General features: G+C 42.0%; 1 protein-coding gene across 3 annotated transcripts in view; it reads left to right on the forward strand.

The window, feature by feature from the left end:
- The window catches only part of LOC142495268 (uncharacterized), a 228965-nt gene that overhangs the window by 95179 nt on the left and 113786 nt on the right, over window positions 1-20000 (forward strand). For all 3 annotated transcript variants that reach the window (XM_075600499.1, XM_075600500.1, XM_075600501.1), the window contains 3 exons: window positions 1850-1977; window positions 2083-2164; window positions 17061-17150. In XM_075600499.1, coding sequence (XP_075456614.1) covers window positions 1850-1977; window positions 2083-2164; window positions 17061-17150 — 300 coding nt within the window. The remainder of the gene's footprint in view (window positions 1-1849; window positions 1978-2082; window positions 2165-17060; window positions 17151-20000) is intronic.

A 20000-nucleotide genomic window follows, 5' to 3' on the forward strand; every position in this document is an offset into this window, starting at 1 on the left:
CGCCGGGGGGCAAAGGTGGGAGCACCGGGGGGCAAAGGTGGGAGCGCCGGGGGGCAAAGGTGGGAGCGCCGGGGGACAAAGGTGGGAGCGCCGGGGGGCAAAGATACAAGGTACAAAGGCAGGCGCACCCCCACTACCACCTCCTATTACCCCCCCTGGCTGGGACCCAGGACAGTAGGGGGACACTTACCGCGCAGCCGACAGAGGAGCCAGGAGTGGGAAGACAGACACACTCACGTGTGCTCTGCACAAAGCGGAAGCCCTGGCTTCCTCTGACCTGCCTGCGACCAATCCCCGGAATTCTCCTTCATTCAATCCCCCCGGCAGCATTCATTCATACTCACACATAGAAAATACTTACCGGCCACCGCATTCTCATCACCGCCGCTGCCCCGCAATACCGGGACCAGGGACAAAAACCGGGACGGACCTGCAACTGGGACAGGGCAGAAAAATCCGGGACTGTCCCGGCAAAATCGGGACAAATGGTCACCCTAAGCATAAAGTAAATAAATGTTCTACTTACCCCTGCCAGGATGAAGGCCGTCCTCATCTTCCTCCTCGTCCTCTGTGGGCAGCAACATTTAAAAAAAAAAAAACTTACAGTATGGCCACTAACTACTTAATCACCTTAGTGATTAGTAGCCACTATAGTAATTAAGGGGTTAACCCCCTACCTCAATACCCACCCAGGAGGCCTAATCACCCTCCTCGGGGCATCCACCCCTATCCCCCACCCCCTATACCCGTTGATTGTGACAGTGGTATACCATGCCCCAAATAAAACAAGCATTTGCCAAAAGGACACTGCTATCCCGAGTGGTGTTGGCATTTTCCTACCTCACAGTTTGTGACTTGCGATAATTCTTTCTTAATACTGTGATAACACAAATGTCAAACCGTGCGGTAGGGCCATAACAAAACGTTCGATTTGGCAGTGATTTTATCGAACCTACTAGAATAAGCCACTATGTTTGGTAGATTTGCCCATTAAAAGGGAGGGAGTTTAAACTTTTGAATATAATGTACAGTATATGTAAAATCCTTAAGATGTGGCAAGCAGGAACAATTGAGAAACAACATGGAGAATAGAACAGTTTTGCCTGATGTATAGGAGTAGATTTCCTCTACTGTGGCCACTTTTAAGCCAATGCTTGTAGCACTTTCAGCTATTTCCCTGTGATATAGCAAGAGGTCAGGTAGTCATTGCTACGAGACCAGTCTGTACATCAGGCAAACCTGTACTATCTACACAACATTAACCTGTACTTGGTAAGCAGTCTTCTGCCATGAGATACATTACTTTCTGGCGCTTGAAGACACCTTGCAAGCTCATTGACTTGAATTTGCTGTAAGGTGTCTTCAAGAACCAGAAGGCGTCATATATATTCATATCTTTATTTCTATATCACCGTCCATGATATAGCACTTTTCAGCAGAAAACTGCTTAGAATATGTGGCCTATAGATATATGTTCTTTTGAGAGCAGCAAATTGCAGTTTGCCACAGAATCCTAAACTATTGTATTTGTTACATTTGAAGTAATGAACTGTGACCCTATACAACATTACTGACACCCAACGTCTAACTGTGACTTAAAAACACAATACTATTCTACTAAAACATCAGGATTTAAGAATAACACTTTTCTCTTATTGATCCAACCTAATTAAATAGTAATCGTGTAGAAAGTACTGTAAACATATGGACACAAATGCCACAGTTAAATAATACTTCATGTTGTACTGTGTTAGCATTCAAGCTATCCATCAGTGAAGCCACTGATTAAAAATATGTGTAATTGTGACATAATATCTTATTTTTTCTTCATTTCTGACCTGCATCACAGGTGGCCTGTAAGGATAAGAAAGTTGAAATAAGAAAAATAGAAGATTTGGTGCACTGTCATGTTATTTGCAACTTGGTCAACTATTTTCTCCCACATACTTTTACAGTAGAGGTTATCCTAAATGACAGGTAAAAAGATCACTTTATGCAAAATTACACCATGCTGTTATTGTAGATTTTAGGTTTCCAGCCTTGTTAGTTGGTGTAGTGTATATCATTGTTTTTATTTTGCAGATGGGCTGTGAATGTGGCCTTGAAAACTTTGGAGGCCCTTCTGTTTATCACAACATCTTTTTCCTGTGATGACCTTCTTCAGGTTAGCATAAACAAGTGTTAAGTATATTGATAAGGGGGAGGGGGCGGGGGGTGGGTATTCAGTGGATGAAAACAGAAGAATGGTACCTACGGCAAATCAATAACTGGTTCTCTGTACTATACCTAGATTTCCTTTCATTATTTTATAAATGTAATAGTAAAGTGAGGCAAGAGTTGGCAACATATTTATCTTAACATGGAATATGGATAGGTAAAGTTCTGCAAAAGTATTAATTCTCTGTCTTTTTATACCCCACTCAAGGACTAGAATGTAAAAGTTCAGTAAGGTGATATTGTATAGTAAATGGTTGCATCAAAGTATCAAAGTAGTGAAGTGTAACAGATGCAAATGGTTTCTTAACTTACCTGTATAGGAATATTTTAGAACCAAATTAAAAAAACAAAAACAAAAAACAAAACGTATTGCACTTATATCCATTTAAAACAAATCACACTCTGACAAACAGAGAGGAACCATGTGGATCACCCGAGGAGTTCGGTGTCTAGGCAGATCTACAAGGTTCCTCTCTGTTTCTCAGAGTGCAATGTTTATTAAATGGATGTACCAGTAAGTGCAATCATTTTTAAATGAGAAAGGAAATAAGAAGATTTATACTGTGTATACATATATGACTCTCAGAAAGGTATATAAAGAATTACCAGGGAAGAACAAACCACATCTAAAATCCCAGTTCCAGACTACACCATCCTCTATGGAGATGCGCTATGTTTAAAGAAAACAAAATGTGCATGCTGGGGGGGGGGGGGGTGGTAGAGAGGGTGATGTGTGAGGTGCAGGGGAGGAGAGGGTGATGTGTGAGGTGCGGGGGGGGGAGAGGATGATGTGTGAGGTGCAGGGGGGGAGGGGGTGATGTGTGAAGTGCAGGGGGGAAGAGGGTGATGTGTGAGGTGCAGGGGGAAGAGGGTGATGTGTGAGGTGTAGGAGACGATGATGTGTGAGGTGCGGGGGGGAGACGATGTGTGAGGTGCAGGGGGAGACGATGATGTGTGAGGTGCGGGGGGGAGGGTGATGTGTGAGGTGCATGCGAGGGGGGAAAGTGTGATGTGTGAGGTGCATGCGAGGGGGGAGAGTGTGATGTGTGAGGTGCATGCGAGGGGGAGAGTGTGATGTGTGAGGTGCAGGGGGGAAAGGGTGATGTGTGAGGTGCAGGGGGGAAAGAGTGATGTGTGAGGTGCAGGGGGGGAAAGGGTGATGTGTGAGGTGCACGCGAGGGGGGAGAGTGTGATGTGTGAGGTGCACGCGAGGGGGGAGAGTGTGATGTGTGAGGTGCATGCGAGGGGGAGAGTGTGATGTGTGAGGTGCAGGGGGGGAAAGGGTGATGTGTGAGGTGCAGGGGGGAAAGAGTGATGTGTGAGGTGCAGGGGGGGAAAGGGTGATGTGTGAGGTGCAGGGGGGAGAGGGTGATCTGTGAGGTGCAGGGGGGAGAGAGTGATGTGTGAGATGCAGGGGGGGAGTGGGTGATGAGGGTGACACCAAACTAAATATAAATCCAGAAAAAATGTTTAAAACAATCCTTGTTGCTTCGGTTTTACTGAAATACAACCTTTGTCTTCTTTATGAAACAAAAAGGGATCTTCCTAAATGTCACTTGGATTCCCCTTCTGGGTGCAAAACCTCCAGCTCTTAATTGTTGCAGCCCTCCAAGTGTAACCATGTCATGGCAACTTTATGTCGTGACATCACTTAGTGTCCCGTTCTCATTCATACATTTTAATATAGTAAATGTATTTCAATTAGGAGAGGCTAGCTAAATTCAATTAATTTACATTAGAAAAGAGACGTCTAAGAAGGGATATGATAAATAAGTAAACATGGGAAGGATGTTGATCCAGGGAGAAATCTGATTGGCAATTCTTGGAGACAGGAAGAAATTCATTTTTTCCCTTAAAAGATCATTGGTTAATGTGTCACTGGGGTTTTTTTGTTTCCCTTCCTCTGGATCAATATACTGTAAGTACAGATATAGGATAAAGTATCTGTCGTCTAAATTTGGCATAGGTTAAACTTGATGAACGCATGCCTTTTTCCAACCACATCTACTATGTAACTATGAGACAAGTGCAGAAAGGTGTTCCTGACAAAGCTAGCACCTGTCTAGCGAAACGCGTTGAGTGAAGGAGGAGGAATACCGACAGGACCGGAACCAAGTGACGTTGGAGCGCAGAGCCGAGCAGAGCATCATCCCAGCGGCCGCTTTTGGTGGAACGCAAGGCATAGCCACGCAGTCACGACGCAATCCGGTACCCAGGATCTGAGGAAAAAGAAACTAGCTAAAGACACCATTATATGCCCATAGGGCACTAACAAATGTGAGTGCCCTGTAAGGGGATTTTTATTGTTGCTATGTGAATTCTGTATTAAAAATTATTTAAAACTATGCACATTCAGTCCCCTGCTTTCTTCTCCTGCTCTACTCTACCTACCTACTCACTGAGTACATTTAGTGATCTGTAAAGGATCCTGTTAACCCACATTGGTCAACTGTTAACCATCAACTCCCTCACCTTTCTGCATTTGTATTCCTGAAGGAATGTGGTTGTTCCTTGTTAGAGGTTGAGTGATTCCTGCAGTTGTTTGACTTTCATCTATTTGTGTATATCTGTATATACCGTTTTTATAACCACTTAATATCTTTTACATCACAAAGTGGTGTAACCTTACTGCTGTGTTTTGTGTTTGGGGAACGCCAAATAGTCATATATTTTACCCCCCAACTATGAGACAAGGCCTATTGTAGTAAAGTATAAATGTAATACAGTACAATAAATAAACTATGTTATCTCAAAAACAAATGTTGTTATAAGTTCATGTTAGGAATTTATTCAATGTTTTATTTGAAAGTGGGGGCGGGGATAAGGGTGGGGCTAGATGGCGAGAACGTTTTTTTGTTGGGCGAGTATCTATCTATCTATAGATAGATTGATACACACACATATTGTAGTGTTGAGGTTTGTTTTCTATTTTGCATCAAAGTAATTGTATATTGTGTTTATGTTGGCCGCCAGTTTTATTAGCCACCTTTGACATGCCTTGTCACTTGAAAAAGACCTGTGTGTCGAAACGTCGTGTGGCACAATAAATTCATTATCTTGAAATCCGTGGAGCGCTGGATCTCTCTTTTTTCCTCAGTGTACTTTGGAATTTCCTGGCAGGTACTTCCTTGAACCAGCAGCACCGGTAAACTATATGTATTTATTTATATATTGTGGTGTGCAGCCTTAACCCCCCTTTACATTGGTTATACTGCTATGGCATACAGTGGGTAGTAGGGTATTTGTATTAACCCTTTGGTTACCTTAGTGACCTAGGAGGCATGCATAATGCGTGCTTTCATGGCTACTAGGGCTTCCAAGGGGTTAATACACCGGCCTCGGCTACATTTTTTGGTGTAGTCCAGGGCATTCACTTTGGTTTTGTATATTGCTATAGGATGTTAAAGTGGCTCAGTTCAGAAGCCCGGGCAAAGCACAAAAAAAAATCAGCATCCCGAAGTTAGGTGCTGTAAGCATCTAATGCCAGTTATAGGCATGACCTTAAATAATAGCGTTAAGTCCCTCGTTAACTTTCATGGCTTGCTGTGGATATGTGTTGAGGTTGTCCACACCTCATTTGCATATCTTTAAACTAATGGTCGTTAAAGTTAACGACAGGCCATTTTAGCTGTAATGAAGCCCTTAAAGCATTGTTAGTGAGTTTTGCAGGTCCCCTTTAGCACTTATCTGAAGTTAACATCTCATTAAGCCTCTAACAGAGCTCTGTGGATTGATCCCTTAGTAGTCAGAGGAATATGTAAATCAAACACATAACACAACATTTAAAGCAGCAAATGCCCCTAATGTAAAAAAAATAAATATATATATTTTAGCTCAACCAGGGCTCAAAGACCTTCTACCCCCTTATTCCTGAGATATTTCTAATTTATTTGTGCCAAATTTGACACCAAAAAAAACTACGAACCTGGCTGCAGGAAAATGATTAGAAAGTTGCACCATTGTCAACTTTCAGTTGGCCACACAAGTGAGACCTGACCCTGTGCCCGGTAGACAAACCTATGTAGGCGATCATGTGAGCGGTCCCCAGAGGTCAGGGGACCCTCTGGTTCAGGTAAGCTAAAAAATTTAAAAAAGCACAAACAGGCAATAATGCTGCATTATACATTGTTTCTCTTACAGTAAGTATAATCTTATATCCCTGCCTCCCTCTCCAAGCAAAGCAGCCAGTCCAGCAATGAAGTCTTCTAGGGGCTACAGCTGGGTTTCCCTGGTTATTACCTGCTGAACTTCAGGTGATCATTTAGGAATAGGAAGCTGTCAGGTGTACTGTATCTATCTCTGGCTCATCCCTCTATCCTTTATTGCCTTTGTTATTGAACTCTTTTTTGTAAGTGAGGTACTGTATATGTTTCTGCCTTACATTCCACCACCATCTCAAAAAATGATCTAATCTTTAGGTGTTAAATCACACGGTTTCCTTTTTTTCTTTTTTTTTTTGCACTCTGATGACCTAGGCAGAAATAATATGCAACCGAACAAAAGTATTATTGAGTTGTCATAACTAGTAAAGCTCTAAAGGACAAGTGGGGCAGGGGAACTGTTAATGGAAACAAAAGTCAAAGTGGCGATGCACCAAAGTCTCTTGGCTGCAAAAACAGATTTATCAAAGAAGAAAAAACCATCACTTTTAATTTGTCTCACAATTGCCTTAGTGTGTAGTCAGGAGATATCCATACAGATAAAAAAAAATAGGAATATTATTGACACAAAAGCATTTACTTCTTGAAAAATTAAGACCCATTGACAAGACTTTATTTATTCTGTATTTATGATAAAATTTAATGGAAAATAATAGTATTTGACAGGTGGTGGATTGGAATGATTACAAAATGTGACTTTAATTCCTTAAGTAGAACAGATTAGCAGTTGTCATGAAATTGATAGCAAATTTACCTTCATAACAGCTAATAGCAATGTACATAGTCTTCTTATTTGTTAAATAGTACTGTGAAATCAAATCCATCTCTATTGCAAAGATGGATATCTCATTTATAATAAAAACTGTATCTCGGGAGGAGATACAGAACAGGGGAGTGAAATATGATAGGGCCTGACAAAGTGGAGAGCACTTGGTTGGGGTGAGTGAACCAATGGCTTCAATGTGGAAGGAGGAAGTGCAGTGGGAAGCCATCCATGCTGATTGACCAGAAGGCCTTGGTGTGCCCCAAGGGGGACGAACTTCAGGGGACACCGTGCTGAGCCATAGCTCTGAATTCTGCTATAGATGTGTAAAAGATAGGCATTACTCCGAGTACTATAGGCAGAAAGAAAATCTGCATCAAGTGATTAGGAAGTTTATTCGATCCAAGTCTAATCAGGGAAAATACAAAGGGACTCGGTGAAGGAGCATATTGGGCCGATGAAAAGAGAAGCTTCACCAAAGCTATCGCTGCCGGCAGGACAAAATGATCCCACTTACCTGATGGGTTTCTTGGTTCCTCCACTAAAGTAAAAGCTTGTTTCGAATAGAAAATATGTGATGCTCTCTGAGGATAGTGGCTCACAAGTCTCCATTATCTTCAAACCATGGTACAACAAACAATGGAGATACCTGCCGCTGAAGCCTTTAGATGAACTTGTAATGTGGGGCCCCAGTAATGCGAGCAACCCTTATCTAGGATATGTGGTAGTAGAATTAGAGTTCCCAAAAGAAGTCACTGGGGTATCGGGACCTTAGAATGTGGTAGCGCTAATATGCTCAGAGGTCCGAAGTAAGGACGAGACAGGGGCTATAATTGGAATAAATGCTAATATCTTTGATCAACTAGCAAAATAGTGTCAGACGGTTGGAGGGGATCATTATGGTAGGACAATGACCTTCCACCCATATGTTTAAAGGCCTACCGATAAGTGGTGAAAGGAGCAAGTAATCTATCTGAGGATCTGGTAGGAGAATTTGATAGACAGGAACACATCCTGTGAGAGTGTCAACCAACAGCTTCAATCGAATATAAGGGAGGGCAACATTCCATCGTCATACAGTAGAAGGCCCAGTGACGATGATAGATGATCCTTCTCATGGGGGAGTCGCGGGTGGATTGCTAGTGAAGAGTGGGGTTGTGTTAGTGTCCACTAAAACAAAACTGCTTATGACATGCTCCTGAGAAGGGGTACAGTGGTGAAAAACTTGTATAGTGCCAAAGTTGTAGATAATGCCCATCCGAAGAACATTTGCCTGGGGAAACTGACTCTTGATATGTTTGAATTTGAGGATAGCCCTGCCCCTGAAAAGTGGAAGCAATGTCAAGAGAATAGATGGAAGAAAGCTGGAAGTGTTCTCCAATGATGAATGGGACATGGGATGTGCTAAGGGAATGGACACAAAATACGTCAACATCATATCCATCCGTTTATAGAGAGGGCGAGGAGATTGGCTCCAGCAGATGTTGAAGATGTAAGACGCCATTTACAGGCGTTACGGGTGGCAGGCATAATCGTGGAATCAAGGAGCAAATGTGTATAGAGTGCCGTACACTGAACTAAAGGACCACCCCAGATCAGTATACTATGCCCAGAATAGAAGATGTCTTGCAATGTCTCACAGGGAGCAGGTGAGTGGGTACTACCAGATCTCCATGCATGGTAAGGACAAGGAGATGTCGGCCTTCATCTACCGACTGGGGTTCTATCAGGTCACACGCATGGCCCAAGTAGTGCCAGGAGCACCGGACACATTTTAGAGACTAATAGAAGAGTAGCGGGGGACATGAACCTGCAAGAGGTATTAGTGTACAGTGTTGCAGTGAGGGAATAATGAAACAGGGTCTTTGCCTGTGATTGAGATAGCTGCTGCTGCTGGGACCACTTAGGGAAACCTCTTCACTGTGTCCTGGCCATCCTTGATGCTGTCTGGGACCGCTGTAGGAGGGGGAGCCGATGTTGCCACCGTGTTGTTCTGCCCGTGTTGGAGTGCTGGCCCTCTGGGTGGTCGCCTCAGGGGGTTCCTTCTTCTAGTAGTGCAGGTGGTGGCTGGCATTTCACTCTGCGTCTGGTGTTCCCGGAATTGAAATCAGCGGATGCTGGTCAGGCCATGACAGTTTACTGTTCTCAGTGTAGGGCTATCCAAAGTCTGCAGCAGCTGGTCTCTGTTAGCTGACAGAGCTCTGTGTGCTCACGGGAGATATCTGAGCAGTGTCGGAGTACACAGCCTTGGCAGCAGGTGCTTGCTCATGCTGGCTGAACATATTACACTGTGTCATGATTTATTTACCAAAAATAAAGCCAAAATGGAGAAGCCGTGTGTGAAAAACGAAGTACACCCTTACTGCTTCCATAGGAATTAAGATGCTAAGTAGCAGACAGGTGCTGCTAATCAAATGCCCTTGATTAATTGATCATCAGCAAGTGTGACTACCTCTATGAAAGCCGAAGTTTTAGCAGTTTGCTGGTCTGGAGGATTCAGGTGTGTGTTAACACAATGCCAAGGAGGAAAGACATCAGCAATGATCTTAGAGAAGCAATTGTTGCTGCCCATCAATCTGGGAAGGATTAAAAGGCCATTTCCAAACAATTTAAAGTCCATCATTCTACAGTGAGAAAGATTATTCAAAAGTGGAAAAAATTCAAGACAGTTGCCAATCTTCCCAGGAGTGGATGTCCCAGCAAATTCACCCCAAGGTCAGACCGTTCAATGCTCAGAGAAATTGCAAAATACCCAAGAGTTACATCTCAGGCTCTACAGGCCTTAGTTAGCATGTTAAATGTTAAAGTTCATGACAGTACAATTAGAAAAAGACTGAACAAGTATGGTTTGTTTGGAAGGGTTGCCAGGAGAAAGCCTCTTCTCTCTAAAAAGAACGTGGCAGCAAGGCTTAGGTTTGCAAAGATGCATCTGAACAAACCACAAGACTTCTGGAACAATGTCCTTTGGACAGACAAGACCAAAGTTGAGATATTTGGCCATAATGCACAGTGCCACATTTGGCGAAAACCAAACACAGCATATCAGCACAAACACCTCATACCAACTGTTTAGCACGGTGGTGGAGGGGTGATGATTTGGGCTTGTTTTGCAGCCACAGGACCTGGGAACCTTGAGGTCATTGAGTCGACCATGAACTCCTCTGTATACCAAAGTATTCTAGAGTCAAATGTGAGGCCATCTGTCCGACAGCTAAAGCTTGGCCGAAATTGCAACAGGACAATGATCCCAAGCACACCATCAAATCCACAACAGAATGGCTGAAAAAGAAAACAATCATGGTGTTGCAATGGCCCAGTCAAAGTCCAGACCACAACCCGATTGAAATGCTGTGGCTGGACCTTAAGAGAGCTGTGCATAAACAAATGTCCACAAACCTCAATGAACTGAAGCAACGTTGTAAAGAAGAGTGGGCAAAAATTCCTCCACACCGATGTGAGAGACTAATAAAGTCATATAGAAAACGATTACTTCAAGTTATTGCTGCTAAAGGTGGTTCTACAAGCTATTGAATCATAAGGTGTACTTGGTTTTTCACACATGGCTTCTCCATTTTGGCTTTATTTTTGTTAAATAAATCATGACACTGTGTAATATGTCATGTGTTGTTGTTCATCTGAGGTTGTATTTAACTCATTTTAAGATCTACTAAGGAACAGATGATTGTTATTATGTCCTGATATGTAAAATCATAGAATTCAAAGAGGGTGTACTTTCTTTTTCACACCACTATATATATATATATATATATATATATATATATATATATATATACATATATATATATATATATATATATATATATATATATATATACAGTGGTTGACAAATCACCAAAAAATCTACTCGCCACACAAAAAAATCTACTCGCCACCTAGTACCAAACGTGTGCTGCTTGGGTCAATATTTACTCGCCCGGGGGTTAAATCCACTCACCCGGGGCGAGCAAATGTATAGGTTTGTAGAACACTGTATATATATATATATATATATATATATATATATATATATATATATATATATATATATATATTATGTCTCACCATTGCCTCTCTACTATAGATGAGAAAATATATAAATGTATAGATTCATTCATTCATAAAGTGTGTTTTTTTTTTTTTTTTCAACTTCAAATTTTTTATTGGAGAAACAAAATCGTACACTGTATCACAGCCCATTGCATACAATTCTCCAATTTTTTTGTTCTAACAAACGTATCATCTATACATAAACTAATTACTACCACGGACAATACCATTACAAACCAGACGAACCAGACATCGGACAAGGGGGGTACGGGTGGGGAGGGGGGGGAAGGGAGGTGGGGATAGGCCGAGTGACTCCCAAACGCCAAGAGCTCTCCTGCTCTAGCAACCTCCAGCCGTCCTGCTGCCGTGCTTCTTTTGTGACCACCGTAGCTTGCTCACGATCTTCCATGTAACCGGGGGGCTGTCTCAAGTTGGGGCTGTCTACTACCCGTACGTCCCTACGTGGTGTCAGGTCTCTGCCCCCCCCAAAGGAGAACGCATCTAGAGCTATCAAAGAAAGATTGCCGTGGCATCTACCCCTGGGATATCGTCTGTGCCAACCATGGTGCCCAGACTTTTAGGTAATTTGTGCCGGTGTCATTAGCTAGACTTGTTAACTGCTCCATCCGACATACATGCCAAATTCTGTTTCTAATCCTGGGGATAATTGGAACTTCCGGTTGCTTCCATAATGCTGCAATCTCGCATCTTGTGGCGTTTGCGAAATGCGCGATCAATTTATGCGTCGCATTCGACTGTCCCTGGATCCGCCTTCCCAAGAGGAACACCCACGGGTCCAGGGGGATCTCCCAACCGAGAATCCACTGTAACCAATCTCTAATCTGTTCCCAAATCGGGACCACCTTAGGGCAAGACCACAGCATATGTCGCAAATCTGCCACCTCCCCACATTGCTTAGGGCAGAGCGGGGAGTAGCCCCTAACAAATTTGGCCAATCGAGCTGGGGTGTAAGACCACCGCATGAGGACCATATATGCGTTCTCCTTTAGTGTGGTGCAGATTGAGCTTTTCGCCGCTGCTTGGATAATCTTATCCCAGTCTTCGTCCTATAGCGTCTCCCCTAGGTCAGTCTCCCACTGTCTGATGTAAGTCAGTCTATTCACGCTAGTCGTCTCTGGACAGGTCACTTCCCTGTACATTCGAGATGTGAGTCCCCTAGTGTCCATGTCTCTGGAACACAGCTGCTCGAAATTTGTTCTCGCTGGTCTGATCGGTGTTTTGTTATAAAAATCTCTGATCTGAAGGTATCTAAAAAATTCTTTATTTGGGATAGGCTTTGAAGTCCTAATTTGCTCAAAAGTTTGAATAAATTTCCTACCCTCCAGATCTTTGAGGCGGGTAATCACCGCCTGTGTCCAAATTAATAGATTCTTACTATTCATCCCTGGAGCGAAATCTGGGTTACCTAAGATTGGCGTCATGAGTGATGCTTTAGTGGTCAAGTTATAGCTCAGTTTGGTAGCCTCCCAGACTCTTAGTGAGTTGGCTATGGTCTGAAGCGGTATTCCTATCTTGCTTACCCCTGTTTTGGGTATCCAGATCAGGTTTGTGATTTCAATCGGTGCACAGCCTATTTTCTCCAACTCCACCCATCTCTGTAAGCTTGGGTCGGTGTGCCACTGAGAATTTGAGCCAATTGGGCCGCTTTGTAATAGGCCAACAAACATGGTACCGCTAATCCTCCTCGTACCGTGGGTCTATTTAGAATGCCCTGTGCAATTCTTGGGTTTTTCTTATTCCAAATAAATTTCATGATTAGTGACTGTAGGGCGAGGATGTCGGAATATATTATAGGGATAGGCAAACTCTGGAAAAGATATAGCATAAAGTGTGTATTTGAGAATGTACAGTATTCTCTGCTGGCTGTGCTGCAGCAGGGACTGATTGATCCACCTGTATTCTCTGCTGGCTGAGCTGAACCCCCCCCCCCCCAAACTCCCAACCAGTCACTTTTTCATGATATCACAGTTTCAGCACCAGTGGCTCCATCAGAGGCTCAGTATAAGACTACAGTAAGTCACTGATTGAGACACGTATGCTGTAGCAGGGACTGTTTGAGCCCATTTAATGGACTGTCTGTTACTTTGAAGGCAAAGCATGAAACATTTCAGTGTGAAATTTTATTAAAGTCGATAGTGATAATAGTGAAAGATAGTGATAATATGATAAAATAGTATCTATCACATACAGTACAGTATACTGATACAGCCACCAGTACTAGAACACTTACCTAGGAAATCCTGGGAGATTCTGGGGCAGTCTCACAGTAAATGCCTCAACATTGCTGCAATATTGTCTGAACATTGCTTCAACATTTCTGTGAGATTCATAATGGCCCATACGGAATGGGACTGCAGGGACCGCTGCTGTGTTAATCCGATGGTTCATTAAGAATCTCACAGAAATGTTGAAGCAATGTTCAGACAATGTTGCAGCAACGTTGCGGCATTTACTGTGAGACTGCCCCTAATTCTCCCAGGCAAGAGTTTTAATAATTGTGGCTGCATCTGTAAGTGTGTAAGTGTATACAGTAAGTGTATAAAAGTGTAAAAAACGAAAAAAGTAAGTTTACAATATACAGTAGTGATTTTAGACTGTCATCTTCATCGTCTTATTGCTGTCTACAGGCATATTCCATTTAAGGATACTCACTTTAAGTACACTCTCGAATAAGGACATATCTCCCAATAGGCAAGGCAGCTTGCGCATGCGCCTGTCAGCACGTCCTGAACAGCAATACCGGCTCCCTACCTGTACCGAAGCTGTGCGCAAGTGGGGAGACTATAGAGCCTGTTACAAATGCGTTATTTACATCAGTTATGCACGTATATGATGATTGCAGTACAGTACGGGCATCGATAAGTGGGGGGGGGGGGAAGCGAGTGTTTCACTTTAAGTACATTTTCGCTTTACATACATGCTTCGGTCCCATTGCATACGTTAATGCGGGGTATGCCTGTATTTGACGCGTTCAGTTCTGGGGGAAAAGGACACTGACTTAACGATTGTATGGAGGTCATGTATAGCAAAGGTGCACATGTGTGTACTCACACTCTAGTGTGCATGTATCAATGGATTTACGGGCTGGGTGTTCGCATCAGTGAGAACAAAAGTTAATACAATATTGCACATTATATTTACTTTCCTTGGAAACCTTGCCAAACTTCATTGATGATTTGATTTCTGAAAACAAAAAAATTGCTTTAAGTAATTAACATACAACTAGTGTATAACAGACTGCGCATGCGTGTACTCACACTGTTATGCACATGTATCAATGCATTTACGGGCTGGCTATTCGTGTCATAACAAAAGATAACAATACTGTATATTATATTTACCTTCATTAAAAACCACGCCAACTTTGTAGATGATACTGGAACAGGCAGCCAGAATTAGCCATAGAGGTAAAATCACGCTGCGATTGTTGCTGATAGCAGTTAGTTGAAATTCTTGAAAGTCTTTAAACTCAGAGTGTGGCTCATCAGATGGTGGCTCATTTTGAGATTGGGAAGTACAATTATTCAATGTTTCGGTCTCTGTCCCGCTTCTTGCTCATACTCTTCTCCTTTTGCCATGATCAAACATACCGGCACATGCTGGTAGCAATGACCAATAATCCTGTTTAATCACTTGGCATAGCGTTGTGCGAACAAAGCAATAATTACTTGACAAAACACATCGAACAGTGATCTTCCATCCATGGCCCGGTGAATTTTTGTAGTATTCATAATTGCGAATTATATAGTCATATACAGGCATACCCCGGTTTAAGTACACTCACTTTAAGTACACTCGCGAGTAAGTACATCTCGCTCAATAGGCAAACGGCAGCTCACGCATGCGCCAGTCAGCACATCCTGAACAGCAATACCGGCTCCCTACCTGTACCGAGGGTGTACACAAGTGGGGAGACTATAGAGCCTGTTAGAAATGCGTTATTTCCATCAGTTATGCACGTGTATGACGATTGCAGTACAGTACATGCATCAATAAGTGGGAAAATGGTAGTGCTTCACTTTAAGTACATTTTCGCTTTACATACATGCTCCGGTCCCATTGCGTACGTTAATGTGGGGTATGCCTGTATTTCTGATACAGTGGCTTTCTTATTTGCTTGATCATTAATTGCTAAAAAAGATCAGATATGCAAAACTTTCTTTTTGTTCTGGCAACCTGCCATGTTGCAAAAATTGTCGCTCTCTCTCCCCTGTAAACTTTCTCCGTCTCTGTGTGCCCGAAAAGCAGTGAAAAAAATGTGGACATTTTTCAATTTTGTACAAGAATACTGCAACAAAATAAAACACAACAACTCAAATTTGATAACTTTTAGAGTGTTCAAGGCTAAATAACAATGGGTTCTTGTAAGACATTCTGGACTGTAGCATCAGCAGACAGGCACCTGTTCTGTGAATTTTACACTGTGCACTGAACTCCCCCCCATAGGCAAAAAAATTCACTTTGCCATCTGCCGGACAGGCGAAGAAATATAAACAAACAACTCCTAATTACGTCTGACATATCCTCGTTAAATACAGTAGTGAATAACAACACAAAGAGTTGCCGAGAGTTAAATGAGATGTATATTTATTATATCTTCCAAACAAAACGAGAGATATCCACACTTTTGTTGAGAAAAGCCAGAAAAACAAAAGGCCATATCTGTACATAGTATAAAGCAAAAACATTAATTAAACAGGGTAGTATCTGTAATACAGCTACTGCACAAATTGTTGAGAGAACAATTTGTTTAGAATGCCAATCTCCAGGAAATCATTTTATTGATACATTTGCCATGGGTGGCACATTGCCATTTTACACATTTGTTTTATAAATACAGTTAAATGTTCCCAAGAAGGTTGGAAGACCAGATTTTTGCCTTCTGCTTTTCCAGCATACATTTCTAAAAAAAAAAAAAAAAGCTACTTGGATTGCTTTCCAGCACAAACAAGTCATTAGACACATCAGACACTTTTAACCACTCAGCTGACAGTGTGCTTTGAAAAACATTACTTTAATAATGCACAATGTAACACAATCCATATTAAAGGTTCAATCCCTCCAAGACCTAAGGGTTCTAATGGTAGTGACTTGTTTAAAAAGTTACATTTGGGTTACTGGTTCCCTTTTCACATGAAAAACACTTGATTGACAAACACTCTCCCATTAACAGGCCACTTAAAAATGTAATTCATTTCCAGAGAAACCAAAGAAGCCAAAATATTTTCTATTAGCGTGGTTAGATTAGTTTAACCCTTTGGGTGCACCAAGATCTACTCACTACCTCATGGGATCTGGCACTACAGGGAAGTAGTGGCTATATCATGCCCCAGAAAAAGCCTTTTTTTTAGGTTAGATCCCATGGAGAGCAGAACACCATCTGATGTGAAACCATAGAGGGTGACTCCTCATCTTTCATTTCCGGGTTAAGGCCGCTGCGGGCATGTGACTGCGCTGTGCCGGAGGAGTCATGGCACTCTGGTGCTGCTGCCCCTGCAGCACTCAAAGGGTTAAGGGAGCCAATTAGATTAAATTGTTTACAAAAGATTGTTTTTTGTTCAGCAACGTGGGATTGCACTTTTAAGCCAATACACTGAATTTAAAGGTGCTAAACCTCAGACCAAATTATATTTCTTTCTGTTTTTCTTAATCGTTATTTTGACTAAATAGATTCCTAAAATATCATAATTTTTCAGATGATGTTTGAAACTAATTGCTGTGCTGTATTACTATAGAGCATAGTCAAGTTATCTTTGTCTAATCTATATACCTATGTTTTGTACACCCTTACAATGTCTTTTGTTCACTTTTATTACAATAATGATTTTCATTGTTTTGTTAATTCAACACAGGGTGACCTTCAGGCGGTGTGTGCTTATGTGTGTTTCATATGCATGGCTGGTTACAAGTACAAGCAAAGCAGGAGTGTTGTTAATTACATGGTAAGTATATATACTATAGGAAACACTAAATAAAATTCAATCATTCTATGGTGCATGATGGTTTAATAACAAAGGAATTAAGCAAACCCTGAAGTATAACTTTTCCTATATGTAAAGATAGAATGCTATTGAAGTCTGATGGTGCCTTTACCTTCACACGCCATTAACAGCTTCAAATAAGTGATTTGGGTATAATGTAATGCCAATTATAATGAAATTTGGATGGGTCAGCAGTGTTGACCACAACATTGATCCTATCGTCTGAGGGCTGTAAGGTCATTCCTCAATGATTCAAAAGTGGCTCAACTTGCATGATTCCAAGTCAGAATTATGACCCATCTATATAAATATTCACATAACATATTTCCCAAGACTTAATACTGTTAGATACACTTATTAGCAAATGTGACTTGCTCTATGCTTCTCTGAATATCAAAAAATCAAGTAACTTCTTTAAAGAATTGTAGCACACTTTCCCAACCCCCTGAGAGATGTGTGGCTACGGTGTGTGTATATGGTGCAATACCTGTGGTGCACGGGAGATCTGAGTCTCCGCTACTGGGATCCTGGGGTATACCTGAGTCGATGTTCGGTCGGTAGCACCTCCACCTGTACAGGATTCTATGATGTAGAATAACCCCGCTACAGCACCCGCATACAATAAAACACACACTTATGAAAGATGAGAGTTTTACAGAACATAAATAACATAGGATATATATATATATATATATATATATATATATATATATATATATATATTATACCCTTATATGTTTCATGATTGTTATATGTTTTATGTTTGATGTTTGATAATTTTATCATTATATTTTTGTGCCTGTGGTCTATGTAAATATTGATATATATTTGATTAATCCGTGGTACGCTTATGTGTGCATGGGGAGGTGTATGTCAATATAACTACTGCTATATACTTGCCATGCTACCTGTATACAATGAGCAATCATTGTATGTGTGCACACCATTGAAACCTTTGCTCTAAACTGACAATAGACACATTCTCTATTTTCAAATGTAGAGACTGTATTGTAATCAGTACCTTTTGCCGATTACTGTCAGCACTATTTGCTTTAACTGTACCTAAACAAGGGGGTAACTCCAGTGCTAATTTAAGAGACCTACAAGGTTTCTATAGACAGTATACATATAGGCATGTGGACAACCTTACAGAACCCCCCACAGGTATAAACACAGTGTCACCAGCACTCAATAGAGCTGTAACGAATTACCATATTATCCAGAGGGGCATTTAACCACTCCAGGACAATTTTCTTGATAACAATTACCAAGCTAATTCAGTGGCATCTAGCCTGTGAGGTTAAACTCTTTTTAATATTTAGTTTAATAAATCGTCATTTATATTCACCACCTTATTTTACTTTGAATTAGAATTAAAAGTTTCATTGTATCATCTAGACATTTACTATAATCTATCTAGGGTCTTCGATTCCTCATACCCACCGGGTTCTTTCTAAAAAGAAAACTATTATCCAGCTATGCCAAATATAATAAAATAATGTTATAAGCAGCCCACTTATGTATGACCTTTGTCCACCTTTTTTCTTTCTAAACCACCTTCTTACAGAGTGGCCCTATTAGAAATTGTGATCAAATATATACAGCGGTGTCTGCTATTCTAATAAATATTGTATCGCTGAATTGTTATGTACAAATATGACCAGACTTACTGTTTTATTTGACCAGACAACTGCATTTATTTTATCTTCTGGCTTTCTCTTGTAAAGTTTCACCTTTAAAATAAATAGATTAATGAATTACACTGTGCTGCTGTAAACTGTATGAAAGGCATATGCGGTTCATTTTTGTGCATTCGTGTTCTATGTAAACTTGGTTCATTGAATTTATGCGCATGTTACCCCGCGGTATCATTTGACACCGGGTTTCCAGGATGACGCGTCGCTGGAAGGGAAGTGTATTATACAGGCCTCGCGCGGTCCCCCGGCATTTAATTCAGAGTCCGTCACTGTGGGTAGCCGGGTCTGGGTTGGAGATAGCAGAGTAAACAAAGTCCAGGCTGGGGTGAAGGCAGGTGGCACAGGAGTGATGGTCAGGGTCACAGGCTGGGGTCGGCATCAGGGAAGGCTTAAGTGTAAGGGCTACAGCCCAATAAAGCCTCTGGGAGGAGGAGACTCCAAAGCAGGAACGGCCACTGGAACAGTGAAGCTGTAGAGCAGAAGATCCAGCGCAGGCACTTCAGCACAGGACCGATAATCGAGGTCATAGACTGAAGATGATACCAGGGAAGGCTGAAGTGAATGGACTTTGGCCCATTAAACATCTGGAAGTGGAGACTTCAAAGCAGGGAGGACACCGGAACAGTGAAGCTGCAGCACATGAGATCCAGCGCAGGCGCTTCAGCACAGGAGCGGCTTCCTGAAGCACGGTAGGTACTGGAAGCAATGAAGGCCTCTGGAATCAGTGTATACTGCAGACAGGCCACTGGAACAGTGAAGCTGTAGCACAGGGGATCCAGCACAGGCCAAACAGAGATGATTGTGACAAGCACAAGATACAAAAGAAAGTCCACAAGGAATTCAAGAATTATGCTCAGCCCCTTCCTGTTGGAAGGGCTGACCCTAAATAACATTGGCCAGTCAATGGGGCAGAGCTGCACAGAAGGCAGCAAGAAGGCAACTGGAGTGTGAGTTCGGAAACAGCAGATCAATCAATTGCTCAGTTCCGGGAGAGATTTGCCTGGAACCTCTGTAGCAGTGGTTCCCACACTTTTTCGGTTCAAGGCTCCCTAAGGTGACCAGGATTTTTCCACTGCGCCCAAATTGAAAACAAAGTTGTATATACATACCTAAC

Source organism: Ascaphus truei, chromosome 5, assembly GCF_040206685.1.
Source record: "Ascaphus truei isolate aAscTru1 chromosome 5, aAscTru1.hap1, whole genome shotgun sequence".
In the NCBI taxonomy this organism is placed as follows: Eukaryota; Metazoa; Chordata; class Amphibia; order Anura; family Ascaphidae; genus Ascaphus; species Ascaphus truei.